At 48.8% G+C, this 18,758-nt stretch overlaps 10 protein-coding genes across 10 annotated transcripts; 5 read left to right on the top strand and 5 right to left on the bottom strand.

Moving 5' to 3' along the window:
- Positions 1-56: 56 nt before the first annotated feature.
- Positions 57-1,405, bottom strand: M431DRAFT_144551 (hypothetical protein). Its single transcript, XM_024912679.1, has 2 exons — positions 1,172-1,405; positions 57-1,101 (listed from the first exon to the last, which is right to left on the bottom strand). Exons 1-2 carry the CDS (start codon positions 1,317-1,319, stop codon positions 272-274), a joined length of 978 nt encoding a protein of 325 aa, XP_024773477.1. The 5' UTR covers positions 1,320-1,405; the 3' UTR covers positions 57-271.
- A 180-nt stretch (positions 1,406-1,585) lies between these two features.
- On the top strand, positions 1,586-2,706 carry M431DRAFT_17265 (hypothetical protein). The gene is made up of 6 exons (XM_024913039.1): positions 1,586-1,689; positions 1,793-1,836; positions 1,986-2,039; positions 2,309-2,402; positions 2,453-2,509; positions 2,561-2,706. The coding sequence occupies exons 1-6, from the start codon at positions 1,678-1,680 to the stop codon at positions 2,567-2,569; spliced, it is 270 nt and encodes an 89-aa protein (XP_024773476.1). The 5' UTR covers positions 1,586-1,677; the 3' UTR covers positions 2,570-2,706.
- Positions 2,707-3,044: 338 nt separating this feature from the next.
- M431DRAFT_86515 (glycosyltransferase family 59 protein) lies at positions 3,045-5,303 on the top strand (the record flags this gene model as incomplete). The annotated part of the gene is made up of 4 exons (XM_024923688.1): positions 3,045-3,266; positions 3,324-3,412; positions 3,477-4,069; positions 4,123-5,303. The coding sequence occupies 4 exons, from the start codon at positions 3,045-3,047 to the stop codon at positions 5,301-5,303; spliced, it is 2,085 nt and encodes a 694-aa protein (XP_024773475.1).
- A 411-nt stretch (positions 5,304-5,714) lies between these two features.
- On the bottom strand, positions 5,715-6,158 carry M431DRAFT_86776 (hypothetical protein; the record flags this gene model as incomplete). The annotated part of the gene is made up of 1 exon (XM_024923716.1): positions 5,715-6,158. The coding sequence occupies one exon, from the start codon at positions 6,156-6,158 to the stop codon at positions 5,715-5,717; it is 444 nt and encodes a 147-aa protein (XP_024773474.1).
- Positions 6,159-8,023: 1,865 nt separating this feature from the next.
- M431DRAFT_508862 (hypothetical protein) lies at positions 8,024-9,309 on the bottom strand. Its single transcript, XM_024919184.1, has one exon. It carries the CDS (start codon positions 8,920-8,922, stop codon positions 8,182-8,184), a length of 741 nt encoding a protein of 246 aa, XP_024773473.1. The 5' UTR covers positions 8,923-9,309; the 3' UTR covers positions 8,024-8,181.
- A 905-nt stretch (positions 9,310-10,214) lies between these two features.
- On the top strand, positions 10,215-11,732 carry M431DRAFT_508861 (hypothetical protein). The gene has a single exon (XM_024919183.1). The coding sequence runs from the start codon at positions 10,585-10,587 to the stop codon at positions 11,491-11,493; it is 909 nt and encodes a 302-aa protein (XP_024773472.1). The 5' UTR covers positions 10,215-10,584; the 3' UTR covers positions 11,494-11,732.
- Positions 11,733-11,791: 59 nt separating this feature from the next.
- On the bottom strand, positions 11,792-12,574 carry M431DRAFT_520736 (hypothetical protein; the record flags this gene model as incomplete). Its single annotated transcript, XM_024920445.1, has 2 exons — positions 11,792-12,196; positions 12,286-12,574. The coding sequence occupies 2 exons, from the start codon at positions 12,572-12,574 to the stop codon at positions 11,808-11,810; spliced, it is 678 nt and encodes a 225-aa protein (XP_024773471.1). The 3' UTR covers positions 11,792-11,807.
- Positions 12,575-12,974: 400 nt separating this feature from the next.
- On the bottom strand, positions 12,975-14,166 carry M431DRAFT_520735 (hypothetical protein; the record flags this gene model as incomplete). The annotated part of the gene is made up of 3 exons (XM_024920444.1): positions 12,975-13,569; positions 13,663-14,083; positions 14,146-14,166. The coding sequence occupies 3 exons, from the start codon at positions 14,164-14,166 to the stop codon at positions 12,989-12,991; spliced, it is 1,023 nt and encodes a 340-aa protein (XP_024773470.1). The 3' UTR covers positions 12,975-12,988.
- A 1,577-nt stretch (positions 14,167-15,743) lies between these two features.
- M431DRAFT_508859 (hypothetical protein) lies at positions 15,744-16,737 on the top strand. The gene has a single exon (XM_024919182.1). It carries the CDS (start codon positions 15,796-15,798, stop codon positions 16,693-16,695), a length of 900 nt encoding a protein of 299 aa, XP_024773469.1. The 5' UTR covers positions 15,744-15,795; the 3' UTR covers positions 16,696-16,737.
- A 405-nt stretch (positions 16,738-17,142) lies between these two features.
- Positions 17,143-18,558, top strand: M431DRAFT_508858 (hypothetical protein). The gene has a single exon (XM_024919181.1). It carries the CDS (start codon positions 17,262-17,264, stop codon positions 18,441-18,443), a length of 1,182 nt encoding a protein of 393 aa, XP_024773468.1. The 5' UTR covers positions 17,143-17,261; the 3' UTR covers positions 18,444-18,558.
- Positions 18,559-18,758: the final 200 nt, after the last annotated feature.

The raw sequence follows: 18,758 nt of genomic DNA, 5'->3' as shown, positions 1-18,758 counted from the left end.
AAAAGAGCAATGCGGGATAGACATGTTTAATTGAAGACTTTTTTCGACTTATTTCAAGATCAATTTGACTACCTGGATAGAATCATTCTTTTTTTTTTCTCCCTAGGGGCTATTACTGAATCAGCTGGTACGACTAGGATTGACCTTGTGTAATGTTATGAACAAAATGTGTCTATTAAAGGTCTTGTTAAATGCTTCTCTGTATTGAGCCCAATGTTCCAAATAACTCGCTATTGCTATTATCAAATGCTCATTCAGCTGCACGAGACAACTAGTCCTCATCGTCGTCATTATCCAAATCATCCAGGTTAGTAAACTGGAACTGCTTCTTCTCCGCCTTTGCACTCGGAGGAGCGGCAACAGCTGCCTCCCCAGAGGCGCCGACAGCCATGCTTGCTCTTCGCCATTCGGCCTGCTGCTTTTCGATCTGTCGCTGCCTCTCTTGGCGTTGACGCTCCGCCTCCTTCTCGCGCTCCACACGCTCTTGTTTCTCCTTTTCTTCCTTCTCTTTGCGCTCCTCCTCTTCCTTGCGTTTCCGATCTTCCTCTGCGACAGGGTCGTAGCCTCTGGGGTCGATGCCTTGCTCCAGGAGAATCTGGTTCGATGCGAGCGCACCAGAGCGAATCTTGTCTTCCAACGGCCAGGGAAAGAAGAGTTGTCCCGATAGAGGGTTGAGGAACTGCGTCATCTGGTCGGGGAGAGTGGTGTGCAATGCAGCCTGTGCTTGCTGGGCGGATTGCTCGATAGTGCCATTTGTAGGAGCAGGACTTTGCATAGGATTCGGAGTCTGTGCAGAAGGCGTCATGGCAGATTGAGCCTGAGAGTCGGGAAGCGGAGTTTGGCTCTCTTGAGTGGCGGCCATGGCATTCAGAATAGCGGCGGGCGGCATAGACGTCTTGCTGATGCGACGGGCATGGCCGAGAAGCTCTTCGTAGACGATCGGAAAGTTTGGTTCGGTGGGGTAGATTGTGACTTGGGTGTTGACGATGTCTTTGCGCGTCGTTGCGAGGCAGGTGAGGGTCTCGCGGATCTGGGCGTCGAGAGACGCGGAGAGCTGGCGAAGCTGCAGAATCTTGAGGTGGTTGTTCTGATGTATTTCAACTGAGGAGCTGCATTAGCGGTTTCTTCTTGTATGCTGTTGGATGGATGCTAGATGCATGTGGTCGCATACCTTGCTCGAGCCCCTTGCAGAGCTCATTGTCTGCAGCCTTGAGCTCCTCTGCCTGAATAGCCGAAGGATGGTATTTCGTGACCGAGTCAATCAGAGTCGCAAGAGCTTTTTCCAGGCGCTCAAACCGGCCGTCAATATATGTGTCCATGGTTGTGTTCAGCCCAGCTCCTCGACTCGATTCGGTGAGGCTGCAAAATGACAGAACCGCAAAAGTAAACAAAGGTTGAAAGATCAGAATGACAAGGCTGATTGATTGAACCGGAAACGAGGCACGTTTGGCCTCGATAACAAAAAGCTGGTGTGGGGCCCCTTTCTAAGTTCGATCATACGATTGGCCCAAAGCAAATTCGAGATGTGCTTAGTCATAGCCTCAGGCCAAAATCCTGGCCGAGAATCGCCGGCAAATCGAACAAACTCGCGCAACTTTTGAGTGACGGCACTTTTCGACGACGAATTGACGAGCAATTGATCGATACACGCGGTTCCCGCTGCCAGAACAAGTCAGGATGGTTTCTCAGGTACGTTCTCAGACTGTCTCACTGGGTAGAAGTTTGCTCTTCAGCCGGGTTGAAGAAATGCGGTGGGTAAAAAGCAAGAGCTAACTTTTTGACTGCGAAATAGACTCCCTTCCGCGCTGCGGAATTCAAGAGCGCCTACGGCCCCAAGTACGTTCGAACTATATCATCTTGACGGTGGAAGATTTTGCGATTTGGGGGAGTGCATGGTTGGAGAGGGGAGGGCTCCTGAGAAAAGCTTTCCGGCTGTGGCAGCTTGTGATAGTTTTGGTATGTGTATGAGCTGACATTCGCAAAAGGTACGCTTTCCAGCCCAACTACCGCGGCATCTCCGTCCAGACTGCCACCCGATAGTAAGTGTCTCTCTTATTTCTTTCTTTCTTCTACTTGGGGAAGTCTGGGGAAAGCTACAAGGAGGTGTCGAACCTTGCATGCGACTGGAGGGGTAATGGTGTGATGAAGAGGTGTGATGGAGAGATGCCCTCAAATCCCATCACATCGCTAAACTTGCTACGGAATATCGCAAAATTCTCGAGACTGCCCGTCTGTTCGACGTTGCATCCGGAATTCAGCTCTTTCGCGCGTATATATAGAGTCTTCCAATTTGCTAACAGGTCGATAGTGGCTTCCGAGCTGCCACCATCGGCGGTGGTCTCGGCGTTGCTCTGATGCTCTTCGCCTCCAGCCTGCCCCGTGTCCGTTCTGACATCCTCGTAGTAAGTGCTTGCTCCTAGCAGGAAGAAGATGTATACTCACAATGGCCTAGAAAATCCCCTTCGTTGGCGGCTTCTGGGAGAAGCAGGAGGTTCACCCTGCCGACAACGTAAGCTCTCCCTTATGAATTTTGCAAAAGCTCGATTACTAATTGTGATAGCCCTTCTAAATGCATTTGCTGGATGGTGTTTGTAAAATTGTAACAAGGCTTTGCGCAGCTTGCCTTTGTATAAGAGATACACAATAGACTTTTCCTAAACCACACCTATCTACCTCTGTAACCATGCTTTGCTTTGTGAAATTGGGTAATCTGATGTATACTACAAATAATTCTTTTCCGTAAAATTGGTTTAGATCTGTTGAGAATCAAGATAATCAGCGTGCTCGTGCTGTACTTCGTCTCTCAGTTGATCCCATTACAGTGCTCTTCGTACTATCCATACTGTCCGCTTCTCGTTCATCTTGACAGCTCATCTCATTTCGACCTCTCTGCCCTTCAACAACACGACACGCCTGAGCCTGTGAAATTTCATACAATAAAATGACACACTCGTTATAATTGCCACCGTTATATCATGCAGATGTGCACTTCTGCCCTTTCTTTCTAATTTTATCTAGCCGGTTGAAGACACTCATCTGCCAGCATGGCTTCAAACGCCCCTGATGCCCTTACCATTGCAGCAAAGTTCCAATTCGCAACATGGGCAGCCGGCGCTGTGCCAGTTGCTGTTATTCTTCATATTCTTCTTTTTAGGGGTAATAGCAGTAGTTCTGGGGGACTGGGCCTTTTATTCACCGTTTTGCTTGCAGCAGCGACGTTTCTCTGGTTGGGCGTGGTTTCTGAAATAGTTCCTGAGCCGTATCTAGTGAGTCTGCAAACGAACAAACACGTCTGTGGCAGTATGCTGATGATGCATAAATAGGATGAAGTATTTCATATTCCTCAGGCTCAGAAATATTGCGAAGGAAAATTCTTAGAATGGGACGATAAAATCACGACCCCTCCAGGACTGTAAGTGGCCGAGCCCTCAATCTTAAATCGAGGGATAACCTCTAACTTGGCTGGTTACGTATAGGTACTGGTTATCAATCTTGATCCCACAAGCAGCAAAAAGCAGCGGCCTCATCTCCTCGTACGCATGTGATCCCAAGACATTGAGAGCCACCAATGCAATCGGCGTCATCGTCCTCAGTTACATCGCCTTGCTATGTCGGAAAGAAATCGAAGCACGTCTGCATCAAGCGCATTCATCCGTCAGCATCAACGCCGTATCTCAATATGCCATGCACACAGCCTTTAATATCGCATTGTTCCCTCTACTCTTCTTCTTTTCGGGTCTTTACTACACGGATGTTATTTCCACCGCTGTTGTGCTTGTGGCATTTCTGAATCATTTGCACCGAGTTGGGCGGGATCACAGCTCGTTCCTAAGCGATATCGTCACTATTAGCCTTGGATTATGGACTCTCACCATGAGGCAGACAAATGTTTTCTGGGTCGTCGTCTTCATGGGAGGGCTAGAAGCTGTGCACTCCGTTAAGAGTCTGCGACCAAAGTCTGTCGCTCAGCCATCTATGACGACGTTATCGGAGCAGTTGTTGTTCTTCATCAAGAGGTGGTCGGTTGGACATGTGCATGACTTGCCACTCCACATGGCATATCCCGAAGGTGAGAGAAAGATATGCTAGATTTTGTACTTGGTCGCTAATTCATTGAACCAGACATGTTATTCACCGCCGTGAGTCTCATAATAGCCGCCCTCTGCAACCCCATCCGAGTTGCAAGGCAAATATGGCCCTATGTCACCGTCTTGGCTGCCTTTGCAGGATTCGTAGCATGGAACGGCGGTGTTGTCCTCGGCGACAAGTCTAACCACGTTGCTACCATCCATCTCCCACAGATGCTCTATATCTGGGCGTTTTTCGGCTTCTTCTCGCTCCCACTCTTCGTCCCATATGTCGTGTTAGGGGTAGATGTCTTGCGAAGTTTCTTCAGATCAGGTTCTACATCTCCGAAGCCAAGCACAGAAACATCAGACACCTCTTCAAACTCGACCTCTCAACCCGCGCCGTCACTCCCGCTGAAATTCATCAGCGCTATCTTCAATAATCGTCTGCTTTGGCCACTATACCTCATCGCAACCTTTATTTTGTCCACCCTCATCGTCCGCTTCAACACCATCATTCACCCATTCACTCTCGCCGACAACCGCCACTACATGTTTTACGTCTTCAGATACACCATCCGCCGCGCACCTTGGATCCGCTACTTTCTCATTCTTCCTTATACACTCAGCCGCTGGTTTGTCTGGGGCACTCTATCCGGCTGTACGAACTGGATCTCTGGTTCTCACAAAGACGATTGCTCAGCGTACTATCACTCATCTCGCCCATCGCCTTTTAGCTGCGACCCATTTATGAAAGCAGAACCCACTCACAAAATCACTAAAGGTGAATCTCAAGACGCGCAAGCACAAACACAGAAAGAATTACAACAGCAATTTCTTCAGGATCCTCTCCTATTCTCAACAGAGCCTGTATCGACATCCACAGGACTCATCTTCCTAATAGCCACCGCCCTGTCACTTATCACAGCACCACTTGTCGAACCCCGCTACTTTATCATTCCTTGGGTCATCTGGAGGCTCCTCGTCCCCGCTTGGCGGTTGCACGATCACCAAACTGCGTCGAATAGTTTGTTTGATGGTGTCACTCCAACGACCATATGGGGCAAGTTTGTGACTTTTTGTCGCTTTTACGATGTGAGACTTATTCTCGAGACGACTTGGTTCATTGCCATTAATCTCGTCACTGGATACATATTCCTCACCAAGCCGTATGTTTGGAAGGCTGAAGATGGAACGATCCTTGACGAAGGAAGACTACAGCGATTCATGTGGTGAATTAAAAGAGAGAAAAATGCATCAATCAAGTGAGGCACTGCCGTTAAGATAGAATATTGTATTGTTAAGAGGTCCTTGAGCAGCCTCATTCTTCTTATGCTAGATAGAATAGAATACGAATGCAAAGTTTCGTTCATCAAAAGATTCCCAACCCGGTTGCCAAAACGCCGCGCCCATGTTCTCAGATCCCAAACCCAAAAGTCCCAAATGAATGCCTTCCCGTCGGCGTTGTTTTGATGTTTTGCAGCCTTGTTGCCCAAATTCCAAAAAGTCGCTCTAATCATGTATATACGTTTTTCTCGTTGCTGGTGGCCAAGCAGGAAGAGGTGAGAAGGAGAGAAAAATAAAAAAAAATCCAAGACCAGCCATTCTTGTCCAAATCTCGAATTTTCAAGTTGATGTGGTAATCACCTATAAACTTAGGCGATCGAGACTTAGGCCATCATTACTCCTTACTCGGCGAATCACGCCAAGCTTGAAGAACTTTTCCTCTCCAGCTGCCGTCCTGCCGCCGATATACCACTTGTCAGCGCCGAGGGCATCGCGAAAGCCTTCACTACTGCTATCGCTGCCTCTTCTGCGCCCGCCGGGAATGGGGATGGCGCCGCCGGGAGATCCGCGCGGCGTGTGGATGGCGACGTTGGTGGATGATGTCGTAGCAGCGTTTGTGGAGATTGCGCGGGCGGTGGAGGCGGTTGAAGAAGCTGCTGCTGCTGCGGCTGTTGTGGAGGCGACGGCAGATGCAGATGCAGCAGCTTGAGAGGTGTGTTTGGTGGCCTGCTGGGTGAGGGAGGGCGCTTGCTGGCGGAAGGAGTTGAAGAAGGAGGAGAGGAAGAAGGGACGTTGTGAGGGCATCGTATTGCTTTGCTTGTCTTCGATGCGAGGGACGTTTGGTGGTGTTACACTCATGTATGTTGTTTTTAGGTTTCGCTTCGTTGGATGCAGGCCGTTGAAGAGTATTATGCGTAGGTAGATTTGGATTATCAGCTGCCTGTGCGCGGGTGCGTGCGTTTGCGTAGGGTTTTGCGAGGGAGAAGGTCCCGAGAGTCCGCCTATGGGGGCGTCCCAGGCGTGCAGATTTATGCGAAGATGCCTGCAGCTGCTCACAGTCTATCGAATGAGGGACGTTCGTCGCGGCTGGGCCGTGATGCGGTGAGGCCTGGCGGTGTTTTTTTTTTGCGGAGCCGGAAGCGCAAGAGTGAGATTGAAGTCGAGAGTGTCGTGTTTCCGGGCGATCGAGAGGGAGGGCCCAAGGGAGACGCAGAGAGTCGCGAGAGAGGGAGAGCAGACGGAGGGCAATCTCGCGATGATGAGAAGAATAAGGAACAAGATTCACTCAGGAGAGATGTCGTGGTTAATGAAGATGAAGCTGAGCCGAGCGCAAGGGCCGTTGGTCCGAAGATGGATTAAAGCAAGGCAAGTTTTACGGTCCGAGAGGTTCTGACGTCGAAGAGTCGGCAAAACTCGGGCAGTCGGGTCAGTACCCAGTACGGGGGAGTGCTAATGGCGGGGCTGCGATAGGCTGGAAATGTGGAAATACAGCACCTGGATGGCCTGGGATGGCCTGGGGCAAGCGTCACGGACCACCTGCAAGTCACACTGTGCATGTACTGGTACAAGGGCCTTGGCGCAAATCCATCGGGCTTTTGTTTTTGGTCCGTGGATTTGGACTCAATGACAGCCCAGATGGAACTGCTACAGTGTCACTCGGGGTTCGTTATCTAGATGGACGCAAGATTCACAAGAGGATGCATCCATGGATATTTATGAGCTGATGTCTGCGGGGAAACGAGGGTTACTAGGTAGTTTTCAGTAACAGCAAGGGCAATAGACAACGTCCAACACCTAACAATAGACTCGAATAATCAGATCGGACCGCCTCTCACAAACGGGGCGTCCGCTCAGCGCGCAACTCGACAGCCCTTGACTAAGAAGTGGCGTGAGTTTTCTGCACCGTCTGTAGGCAACGGCGTGTTTTCTTCCCCGTCTTCTTCATCTAGCAGCATCCCCAAGTCTGGGGTATTAACTCGTGTCAGCCCATGGCGCTTGTGTTGTTGTGCCGTTGGCCGGATTGATTGATTGAGGCATAGTCTCCATCAAGAATGCATCGTCTCCGCATTCATCCCACGAACTGTGGTTGCATTTTGCATTCAAGGTGTCCGGAAACCACTCATCAAGTGATCATACGCAGTGCAGCTGGGTCTCCTTCCGAGTTGTTTTCTTGCCTCTTGTATCATGACAAGGGATCAGTGAGTGGAAGCGAAAGAACAAGGGAGTCATGTGCTCTTCGGAATAGGAAAAGGAGAGAAAGCTTGTTCGCAGCCTCGGGTTAAGGGGAAGAGCCGGACAGTGAGTGCTTGTAACGGAACACACAGTAGTAGGCACGGATCTGAGCCGAAGTTCTTCAAGGAACTACTGCAAGTTTTCTAGACTCATCATCTTTTCTTCGAATCCATGTGCCGTAGATTGATTCAAGGGATGCTTCTTCATGCGCTTCTACCAGGCACCCAGAGCGCACTAACCCGAACCAGGATGCATTTAACGGGGATGCCCGTTCAATCGAAAACGTTTTAGCGCATCGGCTTGCCTCGGTAGGTACGTACCCCGTATTACACGCATCAGCTGTTGCTTGGCGTTTTGACCAAAGAGAGTCAAGCGCGGAGATGGAAGAAGAAGCAGCATATTCTTCAACAAGCACGTGAAAGAGGAACTTGAGCAAACGGCATTATCGATACAATTCAATGAAACAATTCTAACGCTAACAATATCTGTCTAATTTCTATCCATCATGAATCATCGCCATCATTTGCGATTCTATGACAATCTTGTAATGTAACCCATGCTCAGAATGCTCACAATGCAGCCAACCAGCCATTCATTACAGCATCGCGCCGCCATTCACAAGCACCGTCTGGCCCACAACCCATGAGCTATCACCACTAGCCAGGAACTTGATCGTGTTGGCAATTTCCTCAGCCTCGCCCAGTCGGTTGAAGGGACTCCAGCTCTTAATGGCATTGACCAGAGTCTCAGGCTTGCCCTTGTAGAAGAGCTCAGTACCCGTCGGGCCAGGAGCCACGGCGTTGACGATGATGCCCTTGGAAGCCAATCCCTTGGCCATGACACGAGTCATCTGCTCAATGGCACCCTTTGTGGCAGCGTAGAGCAGATACTTGGCCGGCGCCATTGAAAAGTGACAGATTCCCGTAGAGATGAAGATGATGCGAGATCCGGGCGGCATGTGGGGGAGCGCCTTCTGGACCAAAAAGTAAGGGCCCTTGACGTTGAGGTCGAAGCACTTTGCAAAGTCTTCCTCCGTAGTGTCCTCAACGTCACGCATTGGCATGATGCCGGCGCTGGCCACGATTGTGTCGATGCGGCCGAATTTGGCCACGGCTGCGTCAACCAGGCGGCTCAGGTCGTCGATGTTGCCGGCGTCAGCCTGCACGGCAATAGCGCGGTCTGGGCCGAAGGACTCGACCATGGCGTTTGCTGAGGCGGTGTCGCTGAGGTAGTTGATGACAATCCGGGCGCCTTCTTTGTAGAGGCGTTCGGCGGTGGCCTTGCCAATGCCGTTGGAGGCGCCGGTGATGAGAACGACTTTGTCTTGGAGAGACATGATTCAGTCTTTTTTTTAATCTAGTTGAAAGTTTAAACTGTGGCTTGTGAGAGGTGTGATTCGATGTCGGTAGAGTGATTTCAAGTGTTTATTGCTGGTGTTTGTTGATGCTATTGAAGCTGTAAGTGATAGAGATGCTGATGATGAGACAAATTCGACAGCAACACGAACGAAACCGTCCATTATATATTTACATCTTCATCTCCTGACAAATGCAATTGAATCCCACTCGCCTCCATCGTTCCATCGTCGCCGTCCGAAAGAAAAGGAATCAATCCGATGCTGCCCCGAAGCTACGGATTTTTGATGCCAATGGAAATATAAATCCATGGCAGCGAAAATCGAGCCTCTGGCTGGCCCCGCTGCGTCTCCCGGCCGTGGGCATCGGGTATAGAGACACTAAGTGGGAAGTGATAAATCCGATAATGGCGTCACTGGCTCGCTCTTCGCGCAAACCACGGAGGATGGAATGCGCGAAGGCGGTTAATCGTATTACGGAGTTTTCTTTTTCCTTTTTCATTTATATGTCTTATCTTGACTTGTTTTTGATAATCGATTTTTTTCGGAGTGCAACTTTCCCATCATAGGCCAGTGGACGATTGTAATGTGGGAGGGACTCCAAGGCCGAGTTCCGCAGAGCCATGGAGTATCCACAGATGTACTTCATTACCTTTCAGAGGCTTTGACGGGTTCAGTTTACATGAGAGCCTCGCCATTGGGTTAACTTGACTGATGCATTTTTGATATAGCATGGTTGACTCAGACTCTATTGTGCTAATCTGTTTGATCGATGTGTATTTGTAGCTGCATGCAGCTTGGCTTGGTCTTAGTCCTGGTCGCGTGCCACATCGATAGAGAGATTTACGAAAAGCCAAGACTTATTCGCCGGGTTCATGTACATCTAGATCCCCCAAAATTAAAAGATTTCCGTAAAGTAATAAGGGAAATTGATACAATTTGAAATTTTTTTGTTCTACAACTCACTGCAAAGTCATTATGCTGTTTCGTTTGAAATGGTGCAGGGTAGATCTTGCTTGACTACCATATATTCAGACGGATACTTCAAGTGCTATTCTCTACGAAGTACAATCGAAGTACGATCAATCTGCCAAAATGTCAGAAATATCACTCACATGCATGCATCCTCAGCAGTATGCAATAGTACAGGCCCCTCTCTAATACGCTTGCTACCCCGATGCTCTGCCTCTGTCTTTTACCCACATCATGTGCATTTCCACGTTACACGCACATGCTCAGCTGGCCCCTCACTTGACGCACGCCGACATTAAACGCTCCACTCTAACCGCAATGACATGCATCTTGCAGCTTCATCTTTGGGGCACATCCACTGTGTTGTGATGATGCATCTGTAGAGAGCAGAAACAAACAGACAAGCAGAGCATTGAAATATCAACAACCGAGGAGACACAGGGCGCACAGTAATCCAAAACTTAGCCCGGGTAAGCCGCCGCGCAATGATTATTCGATAGCGGAGCAGCAGAGACACGGCTGGGCATAACATCCATCCATGTGTAATCTCACTAATTGGGCCAAGTATAAAACCGACGGGAATCACATGTCCTCAGCTTATTCACTCACTCAGCATCAATCTCAAGTATTTCCAAACAAACAAAGCATCTAAACTTCAAAAAACATCTCAAAATGGCCAGCTGGCAGGCATATGTCGCTTCGTGGATGGTGTGGTGGAGGTTCAAGGGCTCCCTTCAAACCGTCAAGGCCCTTCGCCAGCGCATTGAAACCGATCGCCAAACCAAGAGCACGCGGCCCCCAGCGCATCTGGAAACGCAGTTCACCATCGAGGAGCGCCATCTCGGAGGCTGCACCCTGTATGATGTAGCGCCCAAGTCTGAGATGCCGAACCAGGCACGGATTCTTTACCTCCATGGCGGCTGTAATTTGTTTGAGATTGATGCCGCACATTGGCAGATGGTGGCGGCGCTGGCGGAGCGGCTGCGAGCCGTTGTAACGGTAGCGATATTCCCGCTGGCACCAGAACATACCCTGATGGAGATTTTCGATGCGGTAAGGCCGGTCTATGATGATCTTGCTTTGCCGTCGCAGGATAAGACGCCGTTCTTCGTGGTGGGAGATTCGACGGGCGGCAGCATGGGCATCTCGCTCACCCAGGAGGCGCTCAAATCAGGACGGCCAGCGGCATCTCGACTCGCATTCATGTCTCCCTGCGTCGAATTTACCTTTCATAACCCAGAGGTACGGCAAGCCGCCCAGACAGACCCGTGGCTGGATATCCCGGGCTTTGAGGAGGCGGTGCGGTATCTTTGCCCGGATGTGTCGCCGGATGATGCGCGAGTGAGCCCTCTTTATGGAGATGTTAGCCAGCTGCCGCCGACGATGATATTTGCCGGATCAACGGAGATGTTGACGCCGGATATCAGGAAGTTTGTGGCCAAAGTAAGGGAGCAGGGACGAGAGATTGAGTATGTCGAGGGAGAGGGCATGATGCATGTCTGGCCGTTGGTGCAGTTTCTGCCAGAGGCGAGAGAGGCCGTGGATAAACTGGTGCGCTGGCTAGAGTACGGCAAGAGTTAATAATGAGGCTAAGAGGAGGAGTATCTTGGATTGTTGTGAGGTTGGTGACCAGGGTAAGTAGATGATCAAAGAAGCGGGTTTGGGAATTTGCACTTTTTTATTTTGCATCAGAGGATTTGGTAATGATTTGGATATACCTATATGTACCTAGAATGATCTATAGCCGCGTGGATGTTAGCAGACGAACAGAATAATGCCGTGTTCAATATTGAAATGGACAAGAAAAATCATAATTGGTAATGTCAACATCTATCTTGTAAACGAATCCTGATAAAAACACCTCTCGCTCATACCGGAAGAAAGCATCAACCAATCTATTGACTGACATCCAACTTCATCGCCGCAAAATCCACCGTCCCAACCTCCATCCACATCTTGTTGTCAAACCCATGCGTCTCAAACCTTTCCACCAACGACCTCTCAACACCAGCCCAAAATTGCACTCCATCCGCTTGACACTGCTTACGACCAACATCAATCAGCTTCTTCCACACGTCTTCCTTCTGTAATCGCGGCAGTGCTGGATCAACAAGAAATTCGACAATCATCCAGTGATGGCTATCTTCACCACTCATCACCGTCTTGCGCACTTCTGGCATGGCGACGTGTCGGAAATAATCCACTCGCTCATTTCGCACTGCGTGGTTGGGGCGGAGCTTTTCCAAGATGCTGTCGTGGTGGCGGTAGAATCTCCGGAGGCGCTCTTTTCGCACTCGTGGGTCAGTGATTCTCATTTGAACAACAATGATTGCATCGCATTGAAAGATCAAAAGGAAAAGCAATTCAACTCACTCTCGCGAGGCGAACTTTTGCTTAGGTCTATTCCTGTCGGCGGGGGGTTATCTCCGGGAACCAGCGTTACCCAACCCAATATCTTGGAGTCTTCTTCAAACACATAAACGTAGACGCCCGGCTTGAGTACCAAGTTGCGCACGTATTGAGTCCACCATCTCCTGAAAGCGAATGGATGCTCCCACTTGCCGGGGAAAAAGTACTTGTGAAAGCCGTCTTGCCAGGTCAATTCGACCACGTAGTCCATGACCTTTGGGACATCATCAATTGTCATGAGTCGAATTGCCATGATTGCTTTGTGTGGTGGGTGGTGAAGCGGAAAAGAAAGATTGAGAGCGAGTTCACAACCCCTTTCCGATTGTAATGTGTAGTAATCGCGGGCGGGATCCGCAAAAGGGTCCAGTTACTAGGCGTCTGACCTCAGATTTTATTTCGAAACTAAAGTAACTAACGAGACGCGGTTTGCTTAGCTATGTGTGAATTGAAACCTGTCATATTATTATTTTAACTTCCATGTTGGGACGTGTCAGATGGGGCATGCGAGCTGCGCGGACTTAGAGCTGTAATTTGTAGGGATAGTCCATATGCGTTGGTGCATAACATAATTCGGAGATATTTTTCAACTTTATTTTGTATTTTGCATGATAGCGTATGTTGTAATCTATAAGTAAACTCTACATATATCATTTGTCATGAACACCTTCTAGTTATTGCCCTTCAACTCCAAGTAGTGACCCACGACAGACTGAACTTGCTCCTCAAAGTTCTTGAACTTGAATCCAAAAAGCTTCTCTGCCTTTGTGCTATCCACCTTTGTCTGGAGAGTAACCACCTTCTCAACATGATCCAACTGGAAGATTCCATCGGCAGCCGCCTTAGGGAAGTGCTTCTTAATAATGCGAGCCGCATCGCTCCATTCAAACGACTCAAGAGGCTGCGACGCGGCCAAAAAGTCTTGGCCATCCTCTACCTTGGGATCTAGAGCAAGGACGTGAAGTCGGGCAACATCGTCAAGGTGGACAGAGCCGCCTGGGATGGGAGGTCGCGTTGAACCGAAGAGCGGACCCATGAGCATGTTGTTGGTTCCCTTGACGATTTGCTCGGCGGTGGTGACGGTGTCATCACGTCCCAGAACGAAGACAGGGAAGACGTGATTGACAGAGAATGAAGGCTTTTTCTCTGCAACCCACTCTTTGGTCTTGTTAAAGGCTGTAGCTTTGGAAACGGCGTAGGCCTCGATGTGGCTTGAGAACGGGCCAGAAGCAGTTGTGGTTCGTGTTTCCTCTGTATCATGTTATTATGATGTAATTTATTGAGATACGACATGTGTAGGCATTTCTTCTGTGGTCAAAGGGGGAATATGGCAAATAAACTTACCATTAATGTAGTTGCCTGAGCCCAAGGTCTTTGCATCGACCAAAGAGAGGATAGATCCAGTAATCACAACCTTCTTGACTCCTGTGGTCTTGGCTGCTGATTCAAGGATGCCGACAGTGCCCCGAATAGCGGGCTGGATCATGTAGCTGTCATAGTCGATTCCTGGAGGAGCGTTGCTTGCTAGAGGAGAAGCAACATGCACGACATACTCAACACCCTTGACGGCTTCATCGTAAGCTCCATCGACGGTAATGTCTGGTACAATGACGCTGGTTAATTGCGAGACATATGGAGCAACGGGCTTGAGTTGTGAAATTTTGTCAAAGCCAGCTTGGTTTCGCACAGCGGCGCGGACCTTGTAGCCTGCTTCGAGGAGGAAGACCAAGGTTCGGAAGCCGATCATGCCAGTGGCTCCGGTGATCTATAAATTGTGATCTGTTAGAAATGTATATATATATGAATGGAGCAACAATGATAACTAACAAGAACAAGTTCGCCAGCCATGATGGTTGGGGTCAATATGATGTGATTGAGGCGGTGGATGTGTTCGTTGACTGGATTTTGCGATGGGTTATATAAATTTCACGAAATGAACTTGGATCTGACGCAAAGCCTGATATCGTACTGTTTATGAATTGAAAATTGGAAAGATCTCGATGCTACCTAAAGTATTTATACCAAAAGCCAGCCAAAGGATCGATCCTGATGGCCGGAAACACCGCACTAATTATGCGTAACGCCGTTGTTGGTCCGGGCTGTTGCCCACTTTGTCCATGGGTTTCGTTCCTCCATCTAGCCAGCCCGATAGTCTCATGCTTTGCAAGACAAGGGGAGGGCTGATTTGTCAGGCTGGGTCAACGGTTCGCGCCGTGACATTAGTCTCTCAAATCGAAGATCGTAACCGAACCTCGGAATACGCTCAGTTGCGCCATAGAAACGTGGATTATGAAAGGTCGAGTGGGTGCTTGATCCTACGCAATGCGCTGCGACGGGGATTAGCGGGACAAAGGCAATGAAAATGCCGAACTGTCCGCCAGTGTTCCATGGGAAGCTTCTAAGGATCTTAGTGCCAATGGGGCCGATTAGTATTCGAGTTCGGTGCGGTTTTCTGCGATTAATAATCTGGGTGGATGGTCTTCGAACGGCTTTGGGTTGCTTCGAATGGATATGGCTGATGCTAGTGTCTTGGTGTTAATTGCCTTATTAGGGTAATGGAGCCACCGGGATTCGCTGGCCGTGAGGAATCAATATCTTCAGCTCATCGGTTCGGGATATTCAATATTGTTAGCTGAAGGGTGAATTGTCTTCATCAGGAAATAGGTGTCGGGCGCGTAAAGTCCGGGAGGATTCTCTTCATCCTCTGGTGAATAATGCCGATGATGAACTTTGATGACAGTTGCTTGTATAATACGCATGGCTGCATCACATATAGCCAGCTTTGAGTCAACCATGCTTTTGTAATTATTTGATGCATTATGTACGCATATTTTCTCTTGTCGCTGACTCTTGGATATGGCGCCTTGATTGATCGTGCGGCATGACAATCTTCAGTGTCATTTCGTACGCCTACCAGCCATGATACATTGGGATTGTATCTGGGCAGCCCCTGTTATTATGGTAGAACCAGGTATATGAACTTGTTCAATAGTAAGTTGGTTCCTTTTGAGACGATAATGCATACTTGTGGAAATAGGAAGAGTTATTCGAGTTGCTTGCTCATGACGGTCGACTCGCTCAAGGATGCAATAACCATAGACGGGCTTGGTCAATCACCATCCGATTGACAACTTGTATGAGACAATTACAATTGAACGGAAGAAATTTCTCCCTCACTCATAGTCAATTCAATCAACAAAAGTTTTGTCTATTCTCAAACCCGCGATGCGAATGGTTCACATATGAAGCATCGCATCTACGGCTAAATCGTGTAAGGCGCCTAATGTTTTTGCCGAAGCTTAAAGATGTAGCGAAACGACGATTACCGCAGTACTTACTACCGAATAGTTAGGTCAGAGGTATGTAAGCCAACTATGAATGACCGCATCAGCTTTTAAGCTTCCAACGTTGACGTCAAATTCTATTGTTTTTGCAATTAATTTTCAATTTCCAAGATTACCATTGAATTTGTTCGCCATGTTGGAAGGCTTCAATCACTTCACCATCACAACGCAGGATGAGCCGCATGTCTCAATCTTCGGCATCAGAAGTGGCGATGCATCGTCATCGAAACGGCCGCCGCTGTTACTCCTCCATGGCTTCCCGCAAACGCACCGCATCTGGCACCGCGTGGCAGCACAGGTCAAAGACAAATACAACATTGTAATGATTGACTTGCGCGGATACGGAAATTCGTCCAAACCGGCGGATGTGTCGCAATACGTGAAAAGCCTCATGGCTCTCGATGCCGTGAAGGTGATGGACGAGCTTGGGATAACAGAGCCATTCTTCATTTGCGCTCACGACCGCGGTGCAAGAGTTGCTCACAAATTATGTGTCAATCACCCTGATCGCGTGCGCAAGGCTATATTCCTGGATATATGCCCTACCCTTGCAATGTACTCGGTCAAGGATCCCAACTTTGCAAAGTCTTACTGGCATTGGTTCTTCCTGATTCAAAGGGAGCCACTGCCCGAGACACTCATATCTACAAACGCCCGGCGGTTTGCGGAATTATTCATGGGAGGCCGACAGAAGAGAGGACTTGAAATCTTTGAGAAAGAGAGTCTGGCAGCCTATGTTTCAAATCTCGGGGACCCCGCGACGATACATTCCATGTGTCAGGATTATCGAGCAAGCGCTACACTAGACCTGGACGCAGCGCAGGAAGATGCAAAGGAAGGGAAATTGCTTCAAAACCCATTGAGGGTCATATGGGCTAGGCATGGTGTCATTGGCAAGTGTTTCGATGCTGTACAGGAATGGAAAGCTGCTAGCAATGCCTATGTTGATGGTCATGACGTTGATTCGGGGCATTACATCCCGGAGGACGTACCGGATGAAGTTGTATCTAACATCCTGGACTTTCTACATTAAGCAGCCTATTTTTTCTTTAAGCTGTAAGAAATGAAACTCGTGTCTTTTCTTGAATAATACTTAATGATGTGCACCCGGCTTTTGATCTGTAGGCGAATGTTGAACTGAGAATGAGTTTGCAGAAATGCCCCAGTCTGTCACAGCGGCAGATGATTACCTGAATAGGAATCTGGGGCTTGAGCTGTCAAGCATCCAGCTCAAGCATCCAGCTTGCTATGAACATCAAATGCTGGGCGATAGTTTATGCCGTAAAGCCTATTCATGAGGTCGGCAGAAATTTATGATCAATTCGTTCCAGCGAGATTTAATACGCGGAAGATTGTTGTTCGGGTTCTATTTAAACTCTTCCGAGACATGCACCTCAACTGGCAACAAAATACCCCGCGCTGCAGTCGGCTACTTCTGTATGCGAATCAAACTGCGGAAGAAAGAACAAGCGTGCGTATGCTGATCGGTTGCTACATGATGCAATCTGTTTCTATTTCTCTCATTTCATCCACCATTCATATCCATCACTTTATCATCATTCATTCTCCCATTATTTTCTCTACTTCTATTTTTGCTTGATGAAGAAGTCTTTGGCTACTCTGCTATCCCGTCGTCCTCCACCTGCACCACCCCCAGAAGCAAAGATGGCACCCCGCCAGTCTCTCAAAATCGCCGTCATCCCTGGCGATGGCATCGGAAAAGAGGTGATGGAATTTGGCGTCACGTGTCTTGAAAGCATAGCTTCAATCTACAAGATCAAGCTGGAGTTTGAACATTTCGACTTTGCGAGCTGTGACTATTACAAGGAGCATGGCGCAATGCTGCCCCCCGACTGGAAGGAGAAGCTTCTTCCGTTTGACGCCATCTACTTTGGAGCCGTGGGTATGCCAGATCTCGTTCCGGACGATGTATCCCTATGGGGTAGCTTGATTAAGTTTCGCCGCGAATTTGATCAGTATATCAACCTCCGCCCTTGTCGCCTAATGCCTGGTGTCCCGAGTCCATTGGCGAACCGCAAGCCGGGTGATATTGACTTTTGGATCGTGCGGGAGAACACCGAGGGAGAGTACAGCAGCATTGGAGGAAAGATGTTTGAGGGAACGGACCGTGAGATTGTAATTCAAGAAACGGTCATGTCGAGGACAGGAGTGGATCGCGTACTCAAATATGCCTTTGATCTTGCGCTGAGCCGACCACGCAAGCTGTTGACCAGCGCAACAAAGAGTAATGGTATTAGCATCACCATGCCTTACTGGGACTCCAGGGTTCAGGAGATGTCTACCAAATATCCAGACGTCACCGTCGAAAAATACCACATCGACATCTTGACAGCTCATTTTGTCCAACGGCCCAAGAAATTCGACGTCGTGGTCGGCAGCAACTTGTTTGGCGATATCCTGTCAGATCTCGGCCCAGCATGCACTGGCACCATCGGCATTGCTCCGTCAGCTAACATCAACCCCGACGGCAAGTTCCCAAGCCTCTTCGAGCCAGTCCACGGAAGTGCTCCAGACATTGCGGGAAAAGGCATTGCGAACCCAGTGGGCATGATTTGGGCTGGTCAGATGTTACTGCACCACTTTGAGCATCGCGAGGCGGCGGACGCATTACTTAAAGCAATCGAGGCCGTCATGGCTCGCGCTGATGCAGAGGTTGTTACGCCCGATATGGGTGGCAAGGGGACAACGAAAAAGTTTGGAGACGCCATTAAGGATGAGATTTGGCAGACAGCGATAAAGAACGGCAAGTGGAAACCTTGAACATTGTTGAGACTCAATGTTCGATATGAGTGTGTCCTACATACAAGGTCTAGTGTATAGAGAGCTCTCTTTTAGGATTAGAAATACAGGTACAGGTAAATGGTTCACACGCGCGCATATTAACAATCCATTACTATCTTACATAAATTGATATAAATGATTACATATATCAAATATGCAACTCAGACTCTAGGCTAGACCGAGGCCATGCGGAACAATGCAAATACCAGCATCTTGGGTCTCATCAGATTTAGATCGCAGCCACATCTCACTGTCTCCACGCAATATTCATCGACCTCGGTATTTCCAGCTCTA

The sequence above is a fragment of the Trichoderma harzianum genome (assembly GCF_003025095.1).
Source record: "Trichoderma harzianum CBS 226.95 unplaced genomic scaffold M431scaffold_7, whole genome shotgun sequence".
In the NCBI taxonomy this organism is placed as follows: domain Eukaryota; kingdom Fungi; phylum Ascomycota; class Sordariomycetes; order Hypocreales; family Hypocreaceae; genus Trichoderma; species Trichoderma harzianum.
The sequence above is the reverse complement of the archived record's forward strand: the minus strand, read 5'-3'. Positions and strand labels throughout refer to the sequence as shown.

Excerpts from the sequence above, each read along its gene's own strand:
- M431DRAFT_508858 (XM_024919181.1), top strand. The coding sequence starts at position 17,262 with ATGAAGAAGTCTTTGGCTACTCTGCTATCCCGTCGTCCTCCACCTGCA.
- M431DRAFT_17265 (XM_024913039.1), top strand. Across the intron at positions 2,040-2,308 it reads GTCCAGACTGCCACCCGATA|TGGCTTCCGAGCTGCCACCA; the intron begins GTAAGTGTCTCT and ends ACAGGTCGATAG. Across the intron at positions 2,403-2,452 it reads TCCGTTCTGACATCCTCGTA|AAAATCCCCTTCGTTGGCGG; the intron begins GTAAGTGCTTGC and ends ACAATGGCCTAG.
- M431DRAFT_508859 (XM_024919182.1), top strand. The coding sequence starts at position 15,796 with ATGTTGGAAGGCTTCAATCACTTCACCATCACAACGCAGGATGAGCCG.
- M431DRAFT_144551 (XM_024912679.1), bottom strand. The coding sequence starts at position 1,319 with ATGGACACATATATTGACGGCCGGTTTGAGCGCCTGGAAAAAGCTCTT. Across the intron at positions 1,102-1,171 it reads CTGCAAGGGGCTCGAGCAAG|TTGAAATACATCAGAACAAC; the intron begins GTATGCGACCAC and ends GCAGCTCCTCAG.
- M431DRAFT_508861 (XM_024919183.1), top strand. The coding sequence starts at position 10,585 with ATGGCCAGCTGGCAGGCATATGTCGCTTCGTGGATGGTGTGGTGGAGG.
- M431DRAFT_508862 (XM_024919184.1), bottom strand. The coding sequence starts at position 8,922 with ATGTCTCTCCAAGACAAAGTCGTTCTCATCACCGGCGCCTCCAACGGC.